The 19,472-nt window shown below is 47.8% G+C and overlaps 1 protein-coding gene across 4 annotated transcripts in view; it reads left to right on the top strand.

The window, feature by feature from the left end:
• CENPN (centromere protein N) overlaps positions 1 to 19,472 on the top strand; it is a 308,258-nt gene that overhangs the window by 89,160 nt on the left and 199,626 nt on the right. For all 4 annotated transcript variants that reach the window (XM_078671014.1, XM_078671016.1, XM_078671013.1 and 1 more), the window contains one exon: positions 16,718 to 16,791. In XM_078671014.1, coding sequence (XP_078527140.1) covers positions 16,718 to 16,791 — 74 coding nt within the window. The remainder of the gene's footprint in view (positions 1 to 16,717; positions 16,792 to 19,472) is intronic.

The following is a 19,472-nucleotide window of genomic DNA, read 5'->3' as shown; positions in this document are numbered from 1 at the left end:
TCGCTCTTTTAAAGATGATTTTAAAAACATTATTTTCTGGCAAGTTTGTTAGGAGGGAGCTTCACCTGTCTCCTGTTGCCTTGGATAGCTTTTGCTCCTTGTTTCCTTGATGCTCTTGTGGTTCAGTATCTCAAAAGTAGCGAACTTCTAGTGCATGTTTCAGTCTTACAGTAACCACTCTGAATGTCAAATGGCCCATGAACTGAATGAACCAGATGAAAAATTCTATTATGCCAGCGTGGGCTAAGGATGCGTCGTCTGTTAACACCGCCTGCTTGCTGGGCCGTTCCTCCCATGCAGTGTGGGATTCCGTTGCTCAGGTCTTGCCTCAGTGTTCTGAGGTGGTCCAGGCAGTCCTTTCCCAAGCGATTGCTGCGGATAAGGATGCTGCTAAGTTTGCCAGCAGGTGTGGTTTGGACACTGCTGATTCGCTGGGCAGAGCAATTTCCACGACTGTGGCGTTGCGGCGCCACGCCTGGTTGCGTTTGAGCGGGTTCTCGCCCGATGTCCAGGGCTCACTCATGGACATGCCCCTTGATGGCCCCCTCCTCTTTGGCGATAAGGCCGACAGTGCACTGGAGCGCTTTAAAGACTCACGGGCCACGGCCAAGTCCTTGGGTCTTTCTATGAAGAACCCTGCCACTCCTGGGTTTCGTTCTTTTCGTGGCCAGGGCAGGGGCACCCAGGCCCACCACTCCAATAAGCCTGTGCAGAACCAGCCTCAGCACGGCTGTGGCTTCTGCAGGGGCGGGTCTGGGAACCAGTGTGCAGGTCAGTCCACCTCTACCCCCACTGTTTCCACCTCGAAGCCTTCCTAATTCGAGCTTCAGGGGGCACCCCATGCCGGTGGGTGGCAGAGACCACCTCCACACCTGGCGCGAAATTACATCGGACAAGTGGGTGCTGCAGATAATCTGCCACGGTTACTCACTTCCCTTTCAGTCCACCCCTCTAGCCATGCCACCTCGGTACCACCGCATGTCGGGGGATCATTCAGCTCTTCTCCGACAGGAAGTTACGGTCCTCCTGGCCAGGGGGGCCATCGAGTGCATTCCCCTTACGGAAGTAGGGAGTGGTTGTTATTCCCACTACTTTCTGGTCCCCAAGAAGGACAAGGGGGGCCTGTGTCCAACTTGGACCTTGGGGACGTCAATCTGGGCCAGAGCCTGCAGCGCTGTACCTCGTGGCACTGAGGCCTGAGCCAGGGGCGCAGGATCCTGTGGCGCCGGAGCCGCCGGGCCAACAGGATCTGGACACAAGACTGCGGGGCCCGAAGGCGTGCCGTCGGGAGCCCGAGGCCTAAAATGGTAGTCCATGGCAGCAAGGACCTCTTGCATCTGTTCGGGAGTCGCCGACGGACCCTGGTAGGCCGCGGGACTCCCAGGCTCCAGAGGAGCCGCAGGGGCAGAGCCCGTGTCCCCCCTCCAAGAAGCGACGGGGGGACGTCAGAGAGCAAACATGCTTCTTCGACTCCTTTTTATGGCGTAGCTTACCGGAATCCGCAGGCGAAGACTTGGAGCCCGAGGAGCGACGGCTCCGGTCCCACGAGCAGTCGCGGAAACGGCTCCTGGACCCAGAGCGGCGGTGTGATGAATGCCGAACTTCCAGCCATTTCCAATTCCACTCCAGCAAGGCCTTCAGGGCCATGGCTCGACAGTACCGGGAGTCATGGCGGGGCTCCAGGCAGTAGAGGAAACATCGTGGGGGTCCACCACCGACCTATTGCGGCGACAGACCCCACAAGACTTAAAGCTGGGCATCCCTACCTGCACCAGGAGAAAAGTGAGGAGACAAAAGTCTCAAAATACCGGCCAAAAAGTGACCAATTTACGTGCTCAATCTGGATCTGCGCTTGCTGGCGCGGAAAAAGAAAGAACTGACGTCGGCGCACATGGGTGGTAACTAAGTAGTCTCCGTGACATCATCTTGACGCTGACGACGTCAGTGACGGACGCAGAGCCACAGAACACCGCCTACTGACGCGCAGGGGTACTGCGAAGCAAAACTTTCCGGATCCAGTCTGACGCCTGGGGATATTCTAAGGTAAAAATCTATCACTAACTAATGTCGCTTACAGATATATCGTTACACAAATAGTAACTTGTTCTTTTGAGGGGGTTCTAAGTTTTATTTAAATAAATAGTTTTAAAAGATGTAATCTTGCCTAGATACCGGGTCTGGCATTGAAGTGGCAGGCCTCGAAGCGCACATAAACTGTACTCGCCTAATGCCAGCCGTTTTCGTGCAGTGGTCAGTGCTTGCAATCTAGGGTCTTACTGCCCTCCTCGTCTGCAGGCTTCAACCCCAATCATTCCCTGCGTTTCATGGTGTCTCAGTGGCTCACTTCCGCCTCTTTACAGCTCCCTGTATGCAGGCTTTCGGCTAGTACCTGATCCCGCTAATCCTCCGCTCCAATGGACAATTCCTTGTTTCTGGCCATGGTTGGGGTCACCTGGTGGGAGGCAGGCGGTCTTGGAGCAATGATTTGGATGGGGTGGAATGGAGCTTTGCAGGACCAGCACGTCTCTCAGCGTCTCAAGAGATCTAGTTCCATCTCTTCCGCTTCCATCAAGCCGCAAGCAACTCAGCGAACCTATAAAAGAATGGCAAGGAGGGGAGGTCCTCATTTGAGTAAAGGAGCAAGAAGTGGAGGTCCTCATTTGGGTAACGGAGCAAGAATGTAAAGGACTTATCTCCATCCTCACGCCCTACAATGTTGATTGTATTATACATTGTGTATCCCATCCCTATGCATTTCGGGACTGAGCCCTTCATCAGGGGAAGATAGTTCAATCTGTAATTGGAAAAGAATTATGGAATATACTTCAGGACTGTTTGTTCTTCCATCAACCAGCAAAGTAAATATCTGGTGACTTGAAGTGGTGTGGATGAAAGATAGAGGGTGGAAACGTATCAAAATGTTGTGAAACTGTGGGTGAATTCCATGTAACACAATTGTTTATAGAAGCTGTATAGGTGGTCAGATAAAGCCGTTTGGCAACTGTTGTATAATACTATCAACATAAATGTGAAAAACGATTATTGAAGAACAAAGGTCTATTGTTTTTATTTATTTTTCATGAAGAAGACTATGAATGCAGATTACTTGGAATGAACATGTGCTAGCTGGGCACAGTGTTATTGAGTTAACAGTGTACTTTTCAGTATTTAAAAGTTGGACATGTAAAAGTAAATGAAGGTCATGGTTAAAACTCTGGACATAATTGCAGATGTGAGTATAACAGTCCTCAAAACGTGATGCCCAACTAGAATTTACCAAGCACTTCCATAGTGTCCATCTATCGCGGTATAGCTGCAGTCGAGCTAGCTGAAAAGGAAAATCTAATTACAAATTCCAAACAAGGAGTACAACAAAATCAAAATTACTGAAGTATCGAAAGTAATAAATGACATTATAGAAGACTGCAGGCTGTATTTATCGATCAATCCATCTACTGGCCAAAAATCAGCATCTGTATGTTCAACAACAGTCTTAAAGGCAGTATCCCCCATGCATTAGGCTTGGGCTCAGTTAAACCATCATGTCACAAAGGGAGCGTCAATTAAAAAACTAGGAAACCCCCACACATCTAATATTGAGATAGCATCTGCTTCTAATAAAAAGATACAAAGGAAACGGAAAAAGTGGAATTTAAAAGTTTATAGAAATAAATTGAAAGTTGATGTTGCAAAAAGATCGATCAATCACGTGTTTACGTGTTACTACTCACCTGTGAGGGTCTCAAGGCGCTTTCAAAAGATGAAAACTTCTTACTCTTCCTTCAATTACAACACAGATACCTCGATATACTACACAATCTTTTGACGAGCCAAAGTCTCAAGAATCCGGAAAGGCTACAAAGTAATTAAGTAATAAAATGTTATCAAACTGTTTTTTTGCAAATCAAAATCCAGGACTGTTGTGTAGTACAGCATGCACTCTTCATTCCCACATAGACTGGGTACAGGTTGATCCACACACCCCAGCTGAAAATCAAAAGTGGGGAAACAATATCTATTGAGTTAATAAAGTGACCATCTTGTACCAAGGGCAAAAACCACAAAATCGTTTAAAATCGAGAAAACTATAAAACCAGTTTAAACCAAATGAGTCCTACAAACCAAATAAGCCAAACTCCACTTCAGTATGGTGTAATAGAGAACAAAAATTTCTGTTGTCCATTGATCGGTGATCTACAACTACGACCGCACATTCACAATGGAAGATCTATCTTACAACACAAAGTAAGTCCATGACAAGTAGATCGAAGCATCATAAAAGCCTTACACGAAAATCCCGAGCTTGGAACATAGGTCTAAAGTCAGAAATGGGCGACAAGGATTGTTCGACTTTTATAAAAACAGGACATTTCCTGTTTGCGCGAACCGTGGCCTGTAGAAATCCTTGATCTTGATGAATATGTAACTTACCAATCTGATACACACTACTAGCCGCAGATTCCTTAACGTAGAATTATCCCCAGGCGTGAGACTGGACCTAGAAAACCTTTCGGCCCCAGCATCCCTGACGTCGTCCGCGTTCGTGATGTCAGCGAGGATACATAAGTCCTACCCCGGCACGCCTACGTGGGGCTCTCACAGGAGACCGCCGTGACTCTGGGCTTTACCGGAGTCCGGTTCGCTGAGCAGGCAGCTGCCTCACCAGAGGCCGAGCCGGTGCAGTTTTGGCGCCAGGAGTCTTCTTCCCCAGCTCCGGTGGAGTCACAAGTGGAGGCAGGGACCTGGGGTGCTTTCCCGAGTCCCCTCGGTCCTCGGCGCGGGGTCGTTCGGGATGGTTTACTGACCTTGCCCTTGTTCTGAGCCCGACATGGTCCGAGCGTTTGGTTTCGTAGCGTTGTCAGCGGCTGGCTGCCCCCGCCTGCTCTTCTGTTCTGTCGTCACTGGGTACCGTATTTTCTGGCGTATAAGACGACTGGGCGTATAAGACGACCCCCTAGTTTTCCTTTTAAGATATAGGGTTTGGGCTATATTCGCTTGCTTATTAAATGACACCGGCGTATAAGACGACCCCCAACTTTTGAAAAGATTTTCAAGGGTTAAAAAGTCGTCTTATATGCCAGAAAATACGGTATGTTCCCCGTGGAGGGCTTTGCCGTGCTTCTGCCTCTACTCATTGGAGTCTGTAGGTGGCTCGTCTTCCTCTGCGTTGTCGGACCTTGGGGCTTCCGGTGCAAGGTCCCTGGTACGTTGACTGGGCTTGAGGTGCTTTGGCCTCCTCTGTTTTACCCTTGTTTCTCCTGTTGGTGAAGGCTGGGTTGCCCTTTTTTGTCATTCTAATACGTCCCCTGTGGGGCAGGTGTTACTCCATGATGCTGAGGTTCTCTTCAGCCTAGGGCCTGTGACTCATCCCCTGTTGTGGTGGACGGGGCTATTTTTCCTGTCCCCGTGACTGATTCCCTGCTGGGGGTCTTGTACTTGTCTGAGCTGGAGAGGACTAATCGCAGACCCTCCTCCCCTTTGGGTATGGCTAGGGTATCTATTCTAAGTTAAGGAATCTGCGGCTAGTAGTCTCTATCAGATGTACGAGTTACTTACCTTCGGTAATGATGTATCTGGTAGAGACTATTTTAGCCGCTGATTCCTTCACGACCCGCCCTTCCTCCCTGTTTCTGCGAGAACCCTTATCGGTCTTCTGCACTCACTTGCTTCAGGACGACGTTCCTCTGCGAGTGCCTTTTTCTTACTCCCTCTCTAGGAGGACGCTCGTCTGGTTGTTGTTGCTCCATTTCTGTAGTAGGGGATCTCTGTGTATAGTCATAATCTAGTGAATAGTCCCGCGCATGTGTGTGGATCCCCTGGAGCAATCAAAAAATCATCTCTTAAGCTGTCTTCTTTGCAGTCCTGCCTAGACACTTAAGAGAAAATGAAGGCAAATAATGCAGCCTAATATATACAAGGCTACAAAGGCCACCACTTCATCTAAACCATGAAAAGGATAGCCTACCGTGTCTGGTTTTAGACTATTTACCAAGTTTTCCTAACAGGGAAAACTCCCCTTCACCAAAATCCTTGAAATGATAGAGAGGAAGGGTTGGACAGACAAGCCCCCATAGGCTGGCATTATGTGTCTTGAAAAGGGATACCATGCCTTTAAGGAACTCTCCAGAGACCCTCGGTATCCCAGGATGCACAGCCAAAATCCTTTTACTTTCAGTTCTTTTTTCCGGCTCCTGCTAGCAGGATCCTGGAGCATTGAGCTCTCCCTTTTTGGGGTTTATTCTTCAATTTTGGCACTTTTCAAGTGTTTAGAGTGTTTCACTCGACGTCTGGGGTCTTCCTCTTCCTTCTGCTGTGGTTTTTAGGCAGTTTTGAACACTCTTTCTGTCGAATATACCTGCTTTATTCGATAAGTGCCCTGAGTGTGCCAGGAAGAAGGCCAAATCAGACCCCCACAGAGTATGCATACTCTGTCTCCCTTCCTCCCATGTCCCAGAAGCCTGTGAGATTTGCCAATCTTTCTCCAGGAGGACCCTGTGTGACAGGAAGAAGATTCGGCTCCAAGGACTGGAGCAGAGGAAACATCAGGAACAAGGTGAGTCTGGGCATGGAGGAACCTCATCCTCTGCCCGTGCTTCGGCCTCTGGGGGGCTCCCCAGTCAAGATAAGGTCAGGAAAAGGCACAGATCTCCGTCAACGTCGATAGCCTTGACGTCTGCGTCGAGAGGGATGACCACTATCGGCTCCCCGTCGACCCAGGGCTCTGGGTCGAAGAGACTTCGACGTCGAGGGGACTGATGTCGAGACCTCGGACGAGGTAGACGTCAAGGGCTTCATCGGCGTCGAGACACCGTCGACGTCTTGAAGAGTCCAGGAGGCACCGGCGATCGCCGTCGAGGCGACACCGCCATTCGAGGTCGACTCGACATCAAGGAGAAGAAAGTCGACGTCTAGGGATGTATCGGCATCGAGGCGTTCGACGTCGAGGAAGGAGAAATCGACGTTGAGGAGGCGATCAAGGGCCAGGACTGTGTCCTCTGCCTCAGTGGTCAGCCTGTCTTCTGTATCCACGAGCCCCCGGTCGCGCCCGCGCTCGTCTGAAAAGAGGGCGGCCTTGAGAACATCCTCGTCAAGGCCTGCGCAGAAGAAGAGGAGAGTGGTTAGGTCTTCGGACTCTGAATATTCTCTGACCTATTCGCCTTCTAGGCCCAGGACGCCTACGCCTCCTCCATTACCTAAGGAGAATCCTACTCGTACTCCTCCTCCTCCTCCAACTCCTCCTCCACCACCTCCTCCTCATCTTCCTCCTCCTCCTCCACTGCGGCTTCCTCCACAGTCTCTATCTCTGCCGCGCTTCCCGTCGCCGCCTACGGGGCCTCCACAGCCTAGGATTCCGGTTCTACCTCCGCAGATTCTGCCTCCTGTTCGGCCAGTGGATCGCCCGAGGTCTAGGTCACGGTCCAGAAGGAGGCACCGGTCAACGAGTGACCGTCTGTCTTTGACACGGTCCCAGCATAGTCACCGGAGGGACAGGTCAAGGTCCCGTCATACGGACTCTTCCAGTGCCCGGGGATATTCGCCCACCTTATCGGATTCACCCCATACAAGAGTGTCACCGGTGGATGACATCGTATCGTTTCAGGTGGTGTTATTGAGAGGGGCAGCAAAGCTGGGGATTACTCTAACGGTACCCACACCTTCTACATCGGTAATTTTCGAGACCTTACACAAGCGGCAGTTGTCTCGACCCTTGTTGCCCTTGGTGCCAGGGCTGGAGGAACCGGCTAAGGAGCTCTTCTTGACTCTGGCGTCAACGAAATCTGCTCCTTCCCGGCTGCAGAAAAAGTACAGGCCCCCTGACTCCGATCCAGCGTTCCTTCGATCAGACCCGGTGCCGGATTCAGTGATTGTCACTGCGGCCAGGAAGCAGCACGCTACTGCCCCGTCTTCTACGGTGCCTCCGGATAAGGAGAGCCGTCAGATGGACTCAGAGGGACGAAAAGTCTGCGGTATGGCTGCTACTTCCATGAAAGCCGCTAGTGCCGCGGCTCTCTGGGATCGGTATGACCGGTCTTTGTGGGAGTCCCTGCAGCAGTTTCTGGAACACCTTCCTAGGGACAAGAGGGAAGACTACAAAAGGGGGTGGTGATGGACGGAGCATCTGAACCAATCAAACACTCACACCCAGTCAAAAGATCTGGGTTTGATCCATCACCGTTTTTTAGCCCACTCTGCCACCCCAGTTCAGACATGGCTATATGCAAATCAGTCTGACCCTGTGCCTCATGGGAACAGTCTAGCCCGAACTGCCTAGCCAAACCCAGATCAGTTGACTGGGGGTGAGTGTTTGATTTGCTCAAACGCTCCGTCCATCATCCCCTTTTGTATCGCTTTGTTCGCCCTAAGTGTGGCAGGGTATTTTTGCCAGCTAGCTCAGAGGTCACTAGAAACTTTCTTGAATGTTCAGGAAAGAGTTAACTCTCCGGATTTAGACAAGAAGGGATTCGCTTCTGACAACCGCATAAACATGACAACTTTGCTCCCTCAGAATAAAGAGTGTATCTCTAGAGTCGTGTGAAAACAATAGACTGTTATTTCACTCAGTCAATCGTGCGTACTTAGTTTCACCAGAGTGCAGAGAAATAGAGAGACAGGCGTTTTCAATAAAGGGTGTTATTTATTGAGCAGTCTTCTTTCTCATGCAAGAGAAATGAATTCCCACAATTACAATACTTATCATGAAGTAAAGTGCGTACAGTAAAAGGAGTATTATGAAATAATACTGTAAAATCATTGACATGGTTTCTTAGCCATATGATACTTTAAAATGGATAAAATATATACATACATAAAAACATTGACTAACGTACTCAACTGGTGCTTCTAAGATACGCCTACCCCGGTGTACCTGACCTAAGCCTAATACGTCGGAAGGAGTAAGTAAGTAGCAGTTTAAGTTAAGTTGGTTTTTGCCAAGAATCTGAATCAAGAAATCTCTTTAAGGGTTTAGTCAGCTCCGTACCTTGGTAATAGAATGTAGGAGGTCTTGTATCTCTCTCTCAGGACTCGATCTTCCAGCAACCCGCAAGGGTGACTGGAAAAACCGGAGCTGGATTTCTCAGCAAGAGAAAAGACAGCGTCTCTCTCAGTGCGTCAAGGGAGGGTAGGCTTCCTTCGGCTCTCGCATCAGCTGGGCGTCGGGCAAGTAGATAGCCGCTCTGCTCCAAACCACCGTGTGTTTGCTTAAGGCAACGTTGGTATATTTATACCTGAAAGGTGCCGTGTTTGACGTAAGGTTGGACATAAGACGTCACTAAGAACTAACAGTTCTTTCTGGACTCCAGGAGTTCTTGTGCAAATCAAAACAAATGCAGGGGGAATTCCCGGGCTGCTGGAGGCTTGGTTTGTTTAAAGAACACTTTGTGCTTTCTAGGAGTCTATGGGAGTAGCCTTGCCGTATTTGGACTGCATGGGCTATTACTAAATATGGATATGATTCTTATGCCTTTATAAGGATACTATTTATTATAACCATATAAGGGCATAAATCGGGAATATCGAATTAGGGTCCTAGATAGAAACACAACAACGCCATGCCTGGTTGCGCCTGACATCGCTGAAACCAGAGGCGCAGCAGAGAGTCTCCAACTTGCCGTTTCATGGGTCGACGCTCTTTGGTAAACATGCGGATGAGGAGATGGCCCGCATGAAGACGGAGGCAGAAACCCTGACGGCTGTCGGGTTAGAGAAGCCAAAAGAGCAGAAGAAGACCTTCTGTCCCTTCCAGAGACGTTTTGGTGCCCAGGTAGAGGGCAAGGTCGTCAAGTTGGCCAGCAGCACCACCAACAGCAGCAGCAGTACCAGCCGCGGCCTTTCCAGAAGCGCCAGAGGGGCAGAGGCGGCCAACAGTCCTCCTCGACGCCCAAAGAACCCGGCCGGGTCTAGGCCCTGAGGGGTTACTTCCTCCTCATCCGTTACCCGCTCCGGTGGGGGGAAGCATACAACATTACTTGGCAGAGTGGAGAAAAATTACTCAGGACAAGTGGGTGCTGAATGTTGTTTGCAATGGATACAGTCTTCGTTTCGTCAGCCCGCCTCCAGCGATTTCACCTGTTTGCTCGCAGTTCTAACTGCGCGAGCTTCCGGTGGAGGCCAATACCCTGTTAAGAAAAAGGGCGATAGAAGACGTCCCTCTGTCTCAAAAGGGAAAGGGGCTTTACTCAAGGTTCTTTCTGGTGCGCAAGAAGGACAAGAACGAGTTCAGGCCCATTCTGGATTTGCGACAAGCAAACAAATGGATTTGCAGGGAAAAGTTTTGCATGCTGTCTTTGCACCAGATTTATCCTCAGCTGCAAAGGGGAGACTGGCTTTGCGCCATAGATCTGCAAGATGCGTACTTCCATGTGCCCATTGCACGGAAACACGGGAAGTTCCTGCGATTTCTAGTCGGCACCAATCACTATCAATACACTGTACTACCGTTTGGACTGAAGTCTGCCCCCAGGACGTTTTCAAAATGCATGGCAGTGGTGACAGCGCACCTGAGAAAGAACAAGTGTTTGTCTACCCGTACCTGGACGACTGGTTGATCAAAGCCTCCACCTTCCAGGAAGCGCAACTGCACTTCAACTGGACGGCCGTTGAACCAGCTGGGGTTGCACATAAACATGTGCAAGTCTGTTCCGACGCCTGTCCAGTGCCTACAGTACTTGGGAGCCTCCATCGATACTCTTTCAGCAAGCGTGTCTCCTTCGGAGGAGAGACGCTTGTCGATCCTTCGGAAGGCTCAGGCTCTCATAGCTGTTCCATCTACAACAGTGAGGACTGTGTCTTCTCTACTGGGGTCGATGGCCTTTTGCATCTTCCTCACGCCACATGCACGCCTATACATGAGGCTGTTGCAGAAATGTCTGGAGGATCAGTGGGACCAGAAGCGGGGAAGCTGCGACGACAGGATCAAGCTGTCCTTCCACGCTCAACAGTCCCTGAGATGGTGGTGCTCCGCAGAGAATCTCCTCAAGGGGGGGTCCATTCCACAAGGACATTCCCATTCAGACTGTCGTCACGGATGCTTCTCACCACGGCTGGGGAGCGCATTCAGACCATCTACAGATCCAGGAAACGTGGTCCCCGGCGGAATCCACGCATCACATATTTCCTGAACTCAGAGCTGTGCACTTGGCACTGAAGGCCTTTCATTCATCCTTCCAGACCAACTCCTTGCTTGTGCAGACGGACAATACGACCACAATGTATTACCTCAACAAGCAGGGGGCTCAAGATTGCGCACATTGTCGCATGAAGCGAAGGCGATCTGGTACTGGCTACTAGCCAGAGGACTGACGATAACGGCTACCCATCTGCCAGGTGTGCAGAATGCTCAGGCGGATGCACTCAGCAGGCTGGTGCAAGAAAACCACGAGTGGGTTCTAAACGACGAAGTGCTAGAAGACCTCTTCGACAGGTGGGGCACTCCGGAAGTAGATCTGTTCGCCACCGCCGAAAACAGAAATTGCCGAGACTTCGCCTCCAGCCGGGGGCCCCGGGGAACGCGCTATAGACCAGCTGGTCAAACAGCTTTCTGTACGCTTTTCCACCCATTCCCACGATTCCGGCGGTGCTCATCAAGCTGTCTCAATCCAGAGCACGGATGATCTTCATTGCTCCGGAGTGGCCAGACAGTGGTGGTTCACGGACCGGCTTCACCGGTCTCTCCTACCCCACATGCGGCTGCCGTGTCGGCCGGACCTTCTCACAAAGTTCGGGGGGGCAGATGGTGCACCCCAACCTCTCATCTTTGAGTTTGGCGGCATGGCTCCTGAGATAGTGCAATATGGACACTTGAATCTCCCTGAAGATTGCATGAAGCTAAGAGACCCTCCACTAGGACTTCCTATGCCTACAAGTGGAAGAGGTTCTGCATCTGGTGCACTTCCAAGCATTATGATCCGACAACCTGCAAGGAAGATGTCATCCTTCCATACCTTTTTGCATTTGGCTCAGTCGGGCCTTAATTTTCATTCTATTAAGGTTCACCTCGCAGCATTGACTGCGTATAGGAAATGACCTTCACAGACATCCTTCTTCCAGATCCCTGTGATTAAAGATTTTTTGGAAGGATTGAAGAAAGTGTTTCCTCCTGTCCAGCGTCCTTCGCCATCATGGGAGCTGAATGTGGTGCTGTCCAGGTTGATGAAGGAGCCTTTTGAACCCACCCATAAGGCTTCTCTGCAGCACTTGTCACCTTCCTTGTGGCCATTACATCGGCCAGCAGGGTGAGTGAAATTCAGGCGTTGTTGCCAAGAACCTTATACTGTATTTCATGCTGCTAAGGTTGTGATGCGTACTCACCCTAAGTTCCTTCCTAAGGTGATTTCTGATTTCCATGTCAATCAGACATAACTTTTCCTACGTTTTTCCAGAATCCTTCTACTCCAGCGGAAAGGTCTCTCCATTCCCTGGATGTTAGAAGGGTGTTGAAATTCTACTTGGATAAGACCAAGGACATTCGTAGGTCAGACCAATTGTTTGTCAATTATGGGTTGGTCAGGACTAGTCTTGCCACCTCAAAACAGTCCATCTCTAGGTGGATTGTGTCCTGTATCCAGTTATGTTACCAGAAGGCTAACAAGACCTTAGGGGGTAAGCCTAATGCTCATTCTACCAGAGGCAAAGCGGCTACAACAGCTTTGCTTCGTAATGTTCCCATTGCAGCGATCTGCAGGGCTGCCACTTTGAAGTCGGTCCATACCTTTGCTAAGCATTACTGTCTGGACTCTGATGCCAGAGCAGATGCTCAGGTTGGGCAGGCTTCATTGAGAAATCTGTTTGCACAGTAGTGGTGTTGTCTTTTTCCTCCACCGCCGGATTGTTTGTTGGGATGGGCTTGCCATTCTATTCACTAGATTATGACTATACACAGAGATCCCCTACTACAGAAGGAGTAGTTTCTTACCTGTAACTCCAGTTCTGTAGTAGGGGTATCTCTGTTATAGTCACAAGCGCCCGCCCTCCTCCCCGGTGGAGAAAATGGTACTGTAATGTATGCAACAGGCCTTGCTTTATACATCTTCAAAAAAGAACTGAAAGTAAAAGGACTTTGGCTGTGCATCCTGGGATACCGAGGGTCTCTGGAGAGTTACTTAAAGACACGGTATCCCTTTTCAAGACACATAATGCCAGCCTATGGGGGCTTGTCTGTCCAACCCTTCCTCTCTATCATTTCAAGGATTTTGGTGAAGGGGAATTTTCCCTGTGAGGAAAACTTGGTAAATAGTGTAAAACCGGACATGGTAGGCTATCCTTTTCATGGTTTAGATGTATTGGTGGCCTTTGTAGCCTTGTATATATTACGCTGCATTATTTGTCTTCATTTTCTCTTAAGTGTCTAGGCAGGACGGCAAAGAAGACAGCTTAAGAGATTATTTTTGATTGCTCCGGGGTCCACGCACATGGGCGGGACTATTCACTAGATTATGACTATAACAGAGATACCCCTACTACAGACCTGGAGTTACAGATAAGAAACTACTTCTTCTTTTTGGTGATTGGGTGACGAATGCCTGGGTGCTTCAGTGCCCATGCATTTGGTCTCCAATGGACGGTTCGTTTGTGCCCTTCTTCCTTGTGTTGCTTGCACTTTTGACGCTTACAGTCCTCTGGGTTGAGGTCCCCTGGCTGGGTCTCGACCCTTGGTTCTTTTTAGAGGATCCCCCTTGCTGGTGTTGGGGGATGACTTGCCATTGCTCTTCCATTCCAGCCTTGGACCTCTTCTTGGCTCCGGGCGGTGGTGGCAGACTTCTTCGTCTGCTTTGCCCTTTTTCCCATGCTTTCTGCCTCCAGGGAGGCTGTTATGTCGGTTGTAGACTTGGTGCCTTTGTGCCTGGCACTATTCAGGATGGTGCTGTTCCTCACCTTTCATTTCTGTCCCTTCTGTACAGCGGGGTTTTCGCACACTGTTCTAGTATTCTCACAGTTTTGTTTGTGATGGCTCCGTGTTGTGGAGCGGAAAAGTTCTCAGACGAAAACTGAGGTAGGCGCGATGGTGTGGGACTTGTGTATCCTCGCTGCCGCCACGAACGCGGACAATGTCAGGGCGGAGTCATGTGGTACCGGCTCGCAGGGATGCTGTGGCAGAAGAGTTTTTCAAATCATGTCTCGCGCCTCGGGGTAATTTTACGTTAAGGAATCTGCGGCTAGAATCGTCTCTACCAGATACATCTTTACCGAAGGTAAGTAACTCGTACTTTTCACACACTGTTCCAGTATTCTCACAGTTTTGTTTGTGATGGCTCCGCGTTGTGGCGCGGAAAAGTTCTCAGAAGAAAACTGACGTAGGCATGCTGGGGTGGGACTTTTGTATCCTCGCTGATGTCACGAACGCAGACGATGTCAGGGCGGAGTCACGTGGTGCCCACTCCCCAGCGATGCTGTGGCCGAAAGGTTTTCCGGGTCCAGTCTCATGCCTGGGATAATTCTACGTTAAGGAATCTGCGGCTAGAATCATCTCTACCAGATAAATCGTTACCGAAGGTAAGTAACTTGTACTTCACCTGCTAATAAACAAAAATAAGGCAGACCCATAGGAGGTTTGAACACCTGGGTAAGAACCTCATGTATTTTTAATGCTTAAGTGATTCATACCAAAACCAGTTAGAACATAAAAACCGTTGAGCCAAGAAATCTGGTGTGGCCACATAAGATATTTAATGTTTATAGGCAAAGGTGATCCCAGGTTAAACCTGATGTACTGCTATTCAAAGAACAGCTCCTTACAAAAAGGTTGGCAGAGCCAATGAAGCTGCCATTAAAGACTATACATAAAGAGTATTGTATGGTTAAAAATTACCATTATTTGTATGTGGTGATTTAAATTCCAAAATGCACCCCTAAATGCTTGATGCCTCAATAAAGAATGAAGACCGCGTATGGAACATTTCTTCACTTTCGAGAGAGCACTGCAAGGAAAGGTGAATGTATCTTTGAAATGCTTCTTGAGGGAGTCACACGTCCTTTGAATGGCCGAACTCAAGACAATATCCCAAAATTCACATTTTGATCTGGACATAGCAAATTGTCATTGATTATATGGCAATCAACATCGAAGCATGGCACCTTGTTGGTATGAAAGTGCAAGAAAGATTTGAAAGCGATCATGATCCTTAACTCTTGGATCTAGTTATCCATATAAATGTTGCCTTGAAATAAAATCCAGAAGAACATTGATGGCATCAATGATATGACACCAAAAAATACTTTCAACACTAAAAGGGTGGCACTGCAGGCTCTGGTCATAAATACAGATTTGGAAATGGTAGAAGTTGCAATTGCAAGAATTTGAAGAGCTACTGCAACAGACAGCTCCAGTTAGAAAAAACAAAGCCCATGTCTTACCCTGAAATTTTTCTACAGTCTGCCTTGATTTGATACGATGTGGTATGCTTAAAATTTAAAAGGCTGCTGTCATCAGCCTTGAAATAGTCGATGACTGTCTAATAGCAGCAAACAGTATTTTCACAACATTAAAAAGCAATACAGAATGCAGTATCTGATAAAATACCAAAATAAAAAACATACTCAAACTCTGGCAAGATTTACATGATGCAAGAACTTTTAAAAATATCATGAAATTCTGGGAGATCGTAAGATGGGGCTGCAAGGGCCCAACCAAATTTAGAGTTGAATGTAAGCCTATAATCCTGGTTCAACCATTTTACATCTCTATCAGATTGAGGGAAAAATGCACCATTAAGAACAAGTGACCTAGCTTCACGAACAAATTCACACAATCTCCCATAATTTGCGGAGAAGTTGACCGGAATGTAAATACGAGTGACCACCCAAAATTAGTACATCAAATTATAGGCCATCCAAAGACCATGGCTGTCTATTTATATCCTTGTATCACCTTAAGCTGTAGCCAGTGCTTCCTTTCAGCAAATAAAATCAGGGTTAGTTGTTGAGCGACTTGGAATTCGATGCATATGTTCACAAAGCACTACTGCCTTGATAGCCAGGTCCAGCTCGGTTTTACAACACCACCTGATCTGATTCCAGTACACAGACCCTCCCCTTTGGGGAGGTACTGCTTTGGTATTTGTTCTAAGGTGAGGAATCTGCAGTTAGATGTATGTATCTGAAGAACACCAAACTTACCTTGGTAACTCTTTCAGGTGATACTCTATCTAGCTGTAGATTCCTCACAATCATTGCTCCTCTCTGTTCCATGGGGTGTCCTCCTTGTAATGTGAAAAGCCCCCACGGTAATATTAAGCACCCTTTATCCAGCAGTTGTTCATCCTCGAAGTCTGAGGGTGTGAATGTGGAAATGAAGGCAGTGCTTTTGTTGCTCCATTCCATCACTTGAAGGCTGGTGTGGAGCCAACTAGCAGTAATCAAGAGCATTGATATGAAAAACATCTGCGGATCCATCCATCTGCAGTTACATAGTAGTATCCGCCAGAAAGAGCGTTATGAAAGATAAGTGACTGTTTCTTTGAATGCCTTTTTTATAGAGATGATCCTCCCATAAGCGTACATTGGTGTGGTCAATTTTATTTGTTCACCTATTTGGACTTTTTCTTCTAGAATGATAATACCGTAGCTGAAAGTTTATAGTTGAATTAGTATAATCGTTGGAGGGGACGAGTTATATAATCACTGAGAGCAGAGCTTTGTCCTATCTCTGGCTATGTAGTGTAATGTGTATGTAATTTGTTTGAATCTTCTTTTTTGATTTTCTTTTTTTTTTGTACTTTAGATGAGGAGACCGAATTCTTTGACATGGCTGACTTTAAACGTCAATTTAAAAAAAAATTGAAGTCTGTTGCAAATGTAAGAAGAATTACATTCTCCATCTCAATTGGTAAATCCAGTTTGTGTGTTATAGCAAGATACAATGTTTGAATCCCAGGTGGCACAATAACTGTTGATTTGTTCCAAATGTAATTACTGTGCATTAAATAGTTTGCTTGTTTCTGGATGTTTTTGCATTTACATGAAACTTGCCTCTAGATCAGAGTTCTTCAATCAGTGGGGCGCGCCCCCCTGGGGGGGCGCAACACCATCTCAGGGCGGCGCACTCCACTGTAATCTGACCTTCGTGCCCATGCTTTTGTCTTGCTAACTCTCCCAGGAGGGGGTTAATTCATAGCGCTGAAATGCTTCAGCTGCATTGGGAGGCAGGATGTCTGCTCTGCTAAAACCATCGCTTTCGATATCCTAGCAGAGGAGACCCCTTGCCTCCCACTGCAGCTGAAGCATTTCAGCTCCATGAATTAACCCCCTCCTGGGAGAGTTAGCTCTTCCCAGAAAGGAGACACAGTTTCCAGGGACGTTTTAAAGCATGGGCAAGGTGGGCTCTGGCCCAGGGCCCCAGCCTTTCAAAGAGGGGGGTAGGGGGGGAGCCGGGGGTGACTGAAAGAGTCAGCCCTGTTCTACAGAGTCTTGCCCTCATGACCTTGACATTTTTTTAAACACAATGTTGTAAATAGTGTTTCTATCATTCATTTTTTTATGTGTAAGAGTCTATCACAGACATTTTGCAGACAAAATGTGTTTATGCGTCATGCAACATCCACATAAAAGGTTTATTTTAGATCAATACAGGGCCTCGCATATGAGAAATGGGAGGGTGTGACAGAGATTATTTGCAGTAATGTTAGTGAACTGCTGTTGTTACATACTGAAAACACACATCACTATCCCTGAATATCAGATGTACACACATTTAGTATTTGACCAAAGAAGGCTGAGACTGGATCATAAAATCAAAGCTGGTCCGAACTGGGGCTCCCAAAATACATTTGGCCCAGGGCCCCCAAAATCCTTAAAATGTCCCTGAAAGTTTCTCTTAAAATTACGCAGGCAGGCGCGCAAAATGCCAACCAGCCATGTGCTGTTTAAACAGCCTGCAAATTGCTCGTCTTGACACTAAATAGTATGTATTTAGGGCCGGCTTTAGCGCTGGTGGCGCCCGGTGCGAGAATAATTTTTTGTGCCCCCACACCCCATGACTGCCTCCTCGGATTCTCTCACTACCACCAGGCATATGTGCCATTCATAAGTTATTGCTAAACACGGCGCCACCCCATGAGGTCGGCGCCGCCTCCATAGGTCAGCGCCCAGTGCGGCCACACCTGTTGCACTGCCCTAAAGCCGTCCCTGTATGTATTCATTTGTAATGTAACTTTTCTGTCGTTGTTCCCTTTTATTATCAGTCATGGATCATTCAGGCAGCTCTAGAAAACAAAAGTTATTTCTATTTATATTTGCTGGTCAAAGTATGCACAGACAAGTGCTGAAAATACAGCTTTAGGTGACTGCTTATTTTTATACCCTCTGTAACATCAAAATAATGAGCTGGCAACTCTAATCATAAGACTGGAAGTTTATTGAGGGATGAGCACATTATTTCCTTCCACCACCCTGACCCCTGGTTACTGCCATAATAGCAATAGCTTAACACATTTGAAACCATACACTGCCGTCCATAACATGCTGAGTTATTTCAAATGTCTGGGATTGCACCTTGCATTCAGACAACTCGCTCCTCATTCTCGTCCTTCACTTTCACCCTCACCCTGCACTCACACTGATCCTGATACACTCACACCATTCACCCACTTATCCTCCACTCACAGTGATCACTCTGCACTCACAGCGATCACAATGAGCTCACACTGATCACAGTGCAATCACACCATTCACCCCGCTCACCCTGCATTCACACTGATCACCACACACTCACACCATTCACCCACTTACCCTCCACTCACAGTGATCACTCTGCACTCACAATGCACTTGCGCTGTTCACCCTGTACCTCACCCTGCAGTCACACAAGCACACTTCTTAACCTGCACTCGTGACACTTCACTCACCTGTCCCCCTCACTGCTCAATCTGCAATCTCACTCAAATAAGCCCACCACTAACCATACATTAATTTATCCCACTCTGCACTAACATGCGCACCCAAATTCATATGGTCACCTCACTCGCCCCTGTACACTAGTATGGGCATGTCCTGCCCCATCAATGTTTTCCTCCTAAATTACAAAAGGAGACATCTAAATACACTGCAATCCAGCCTTCCAGGGGCCCCTTGATAGAAACAGTTAGTTTTTGCCCTGATTGCCTGGAATAATTCCTAAAAAGATTCTTGCAAATACTGTTTTGTTTAATTTCTTTTTAATGTGATTGATATGAGGGAGTCTATTACTATTTGTAGAGAAATGTGTTTGTTTGATGCAACAACCATAAAAAAGTTAAGTATAAAAAAGTTAGATCCAAGCGGGTCCTCACAAATGAGAAATTGGCGGATATAACAGATATTATTCACTGTAAATTTAGTGGGCTGCTGCTTTGTTAGAACAGTGAAAACACATCACTATCTCTGAATATTAGATGTAAACGCTTTTAGAATTTCGACTACAGCGCCTGTGCACCGTTAGTAGCCTGGCTAATTAGGGTATGGCAGAGCTTAAAGTAAATCATTTAAACTCAAATCTGTAC

Source organism: Lissotriton helveticus, chromosome 12, assembly GCF_964261635.1.
Source record: "Lissotriton helveticus chromosome 12, aLisHel1.1, whole genome shotgun sequence".
Lineage (NCBI taxonomy): Eukaryota > Metazoa > Chordata > Amphibia > Caudata > Salamandridae > Lissotriton > Lissotriton helveticus.
Note: the sequence above shows the minus strand (reverse complement) of the source record. Positions and strands in the feature narration are given on the sequence as shown.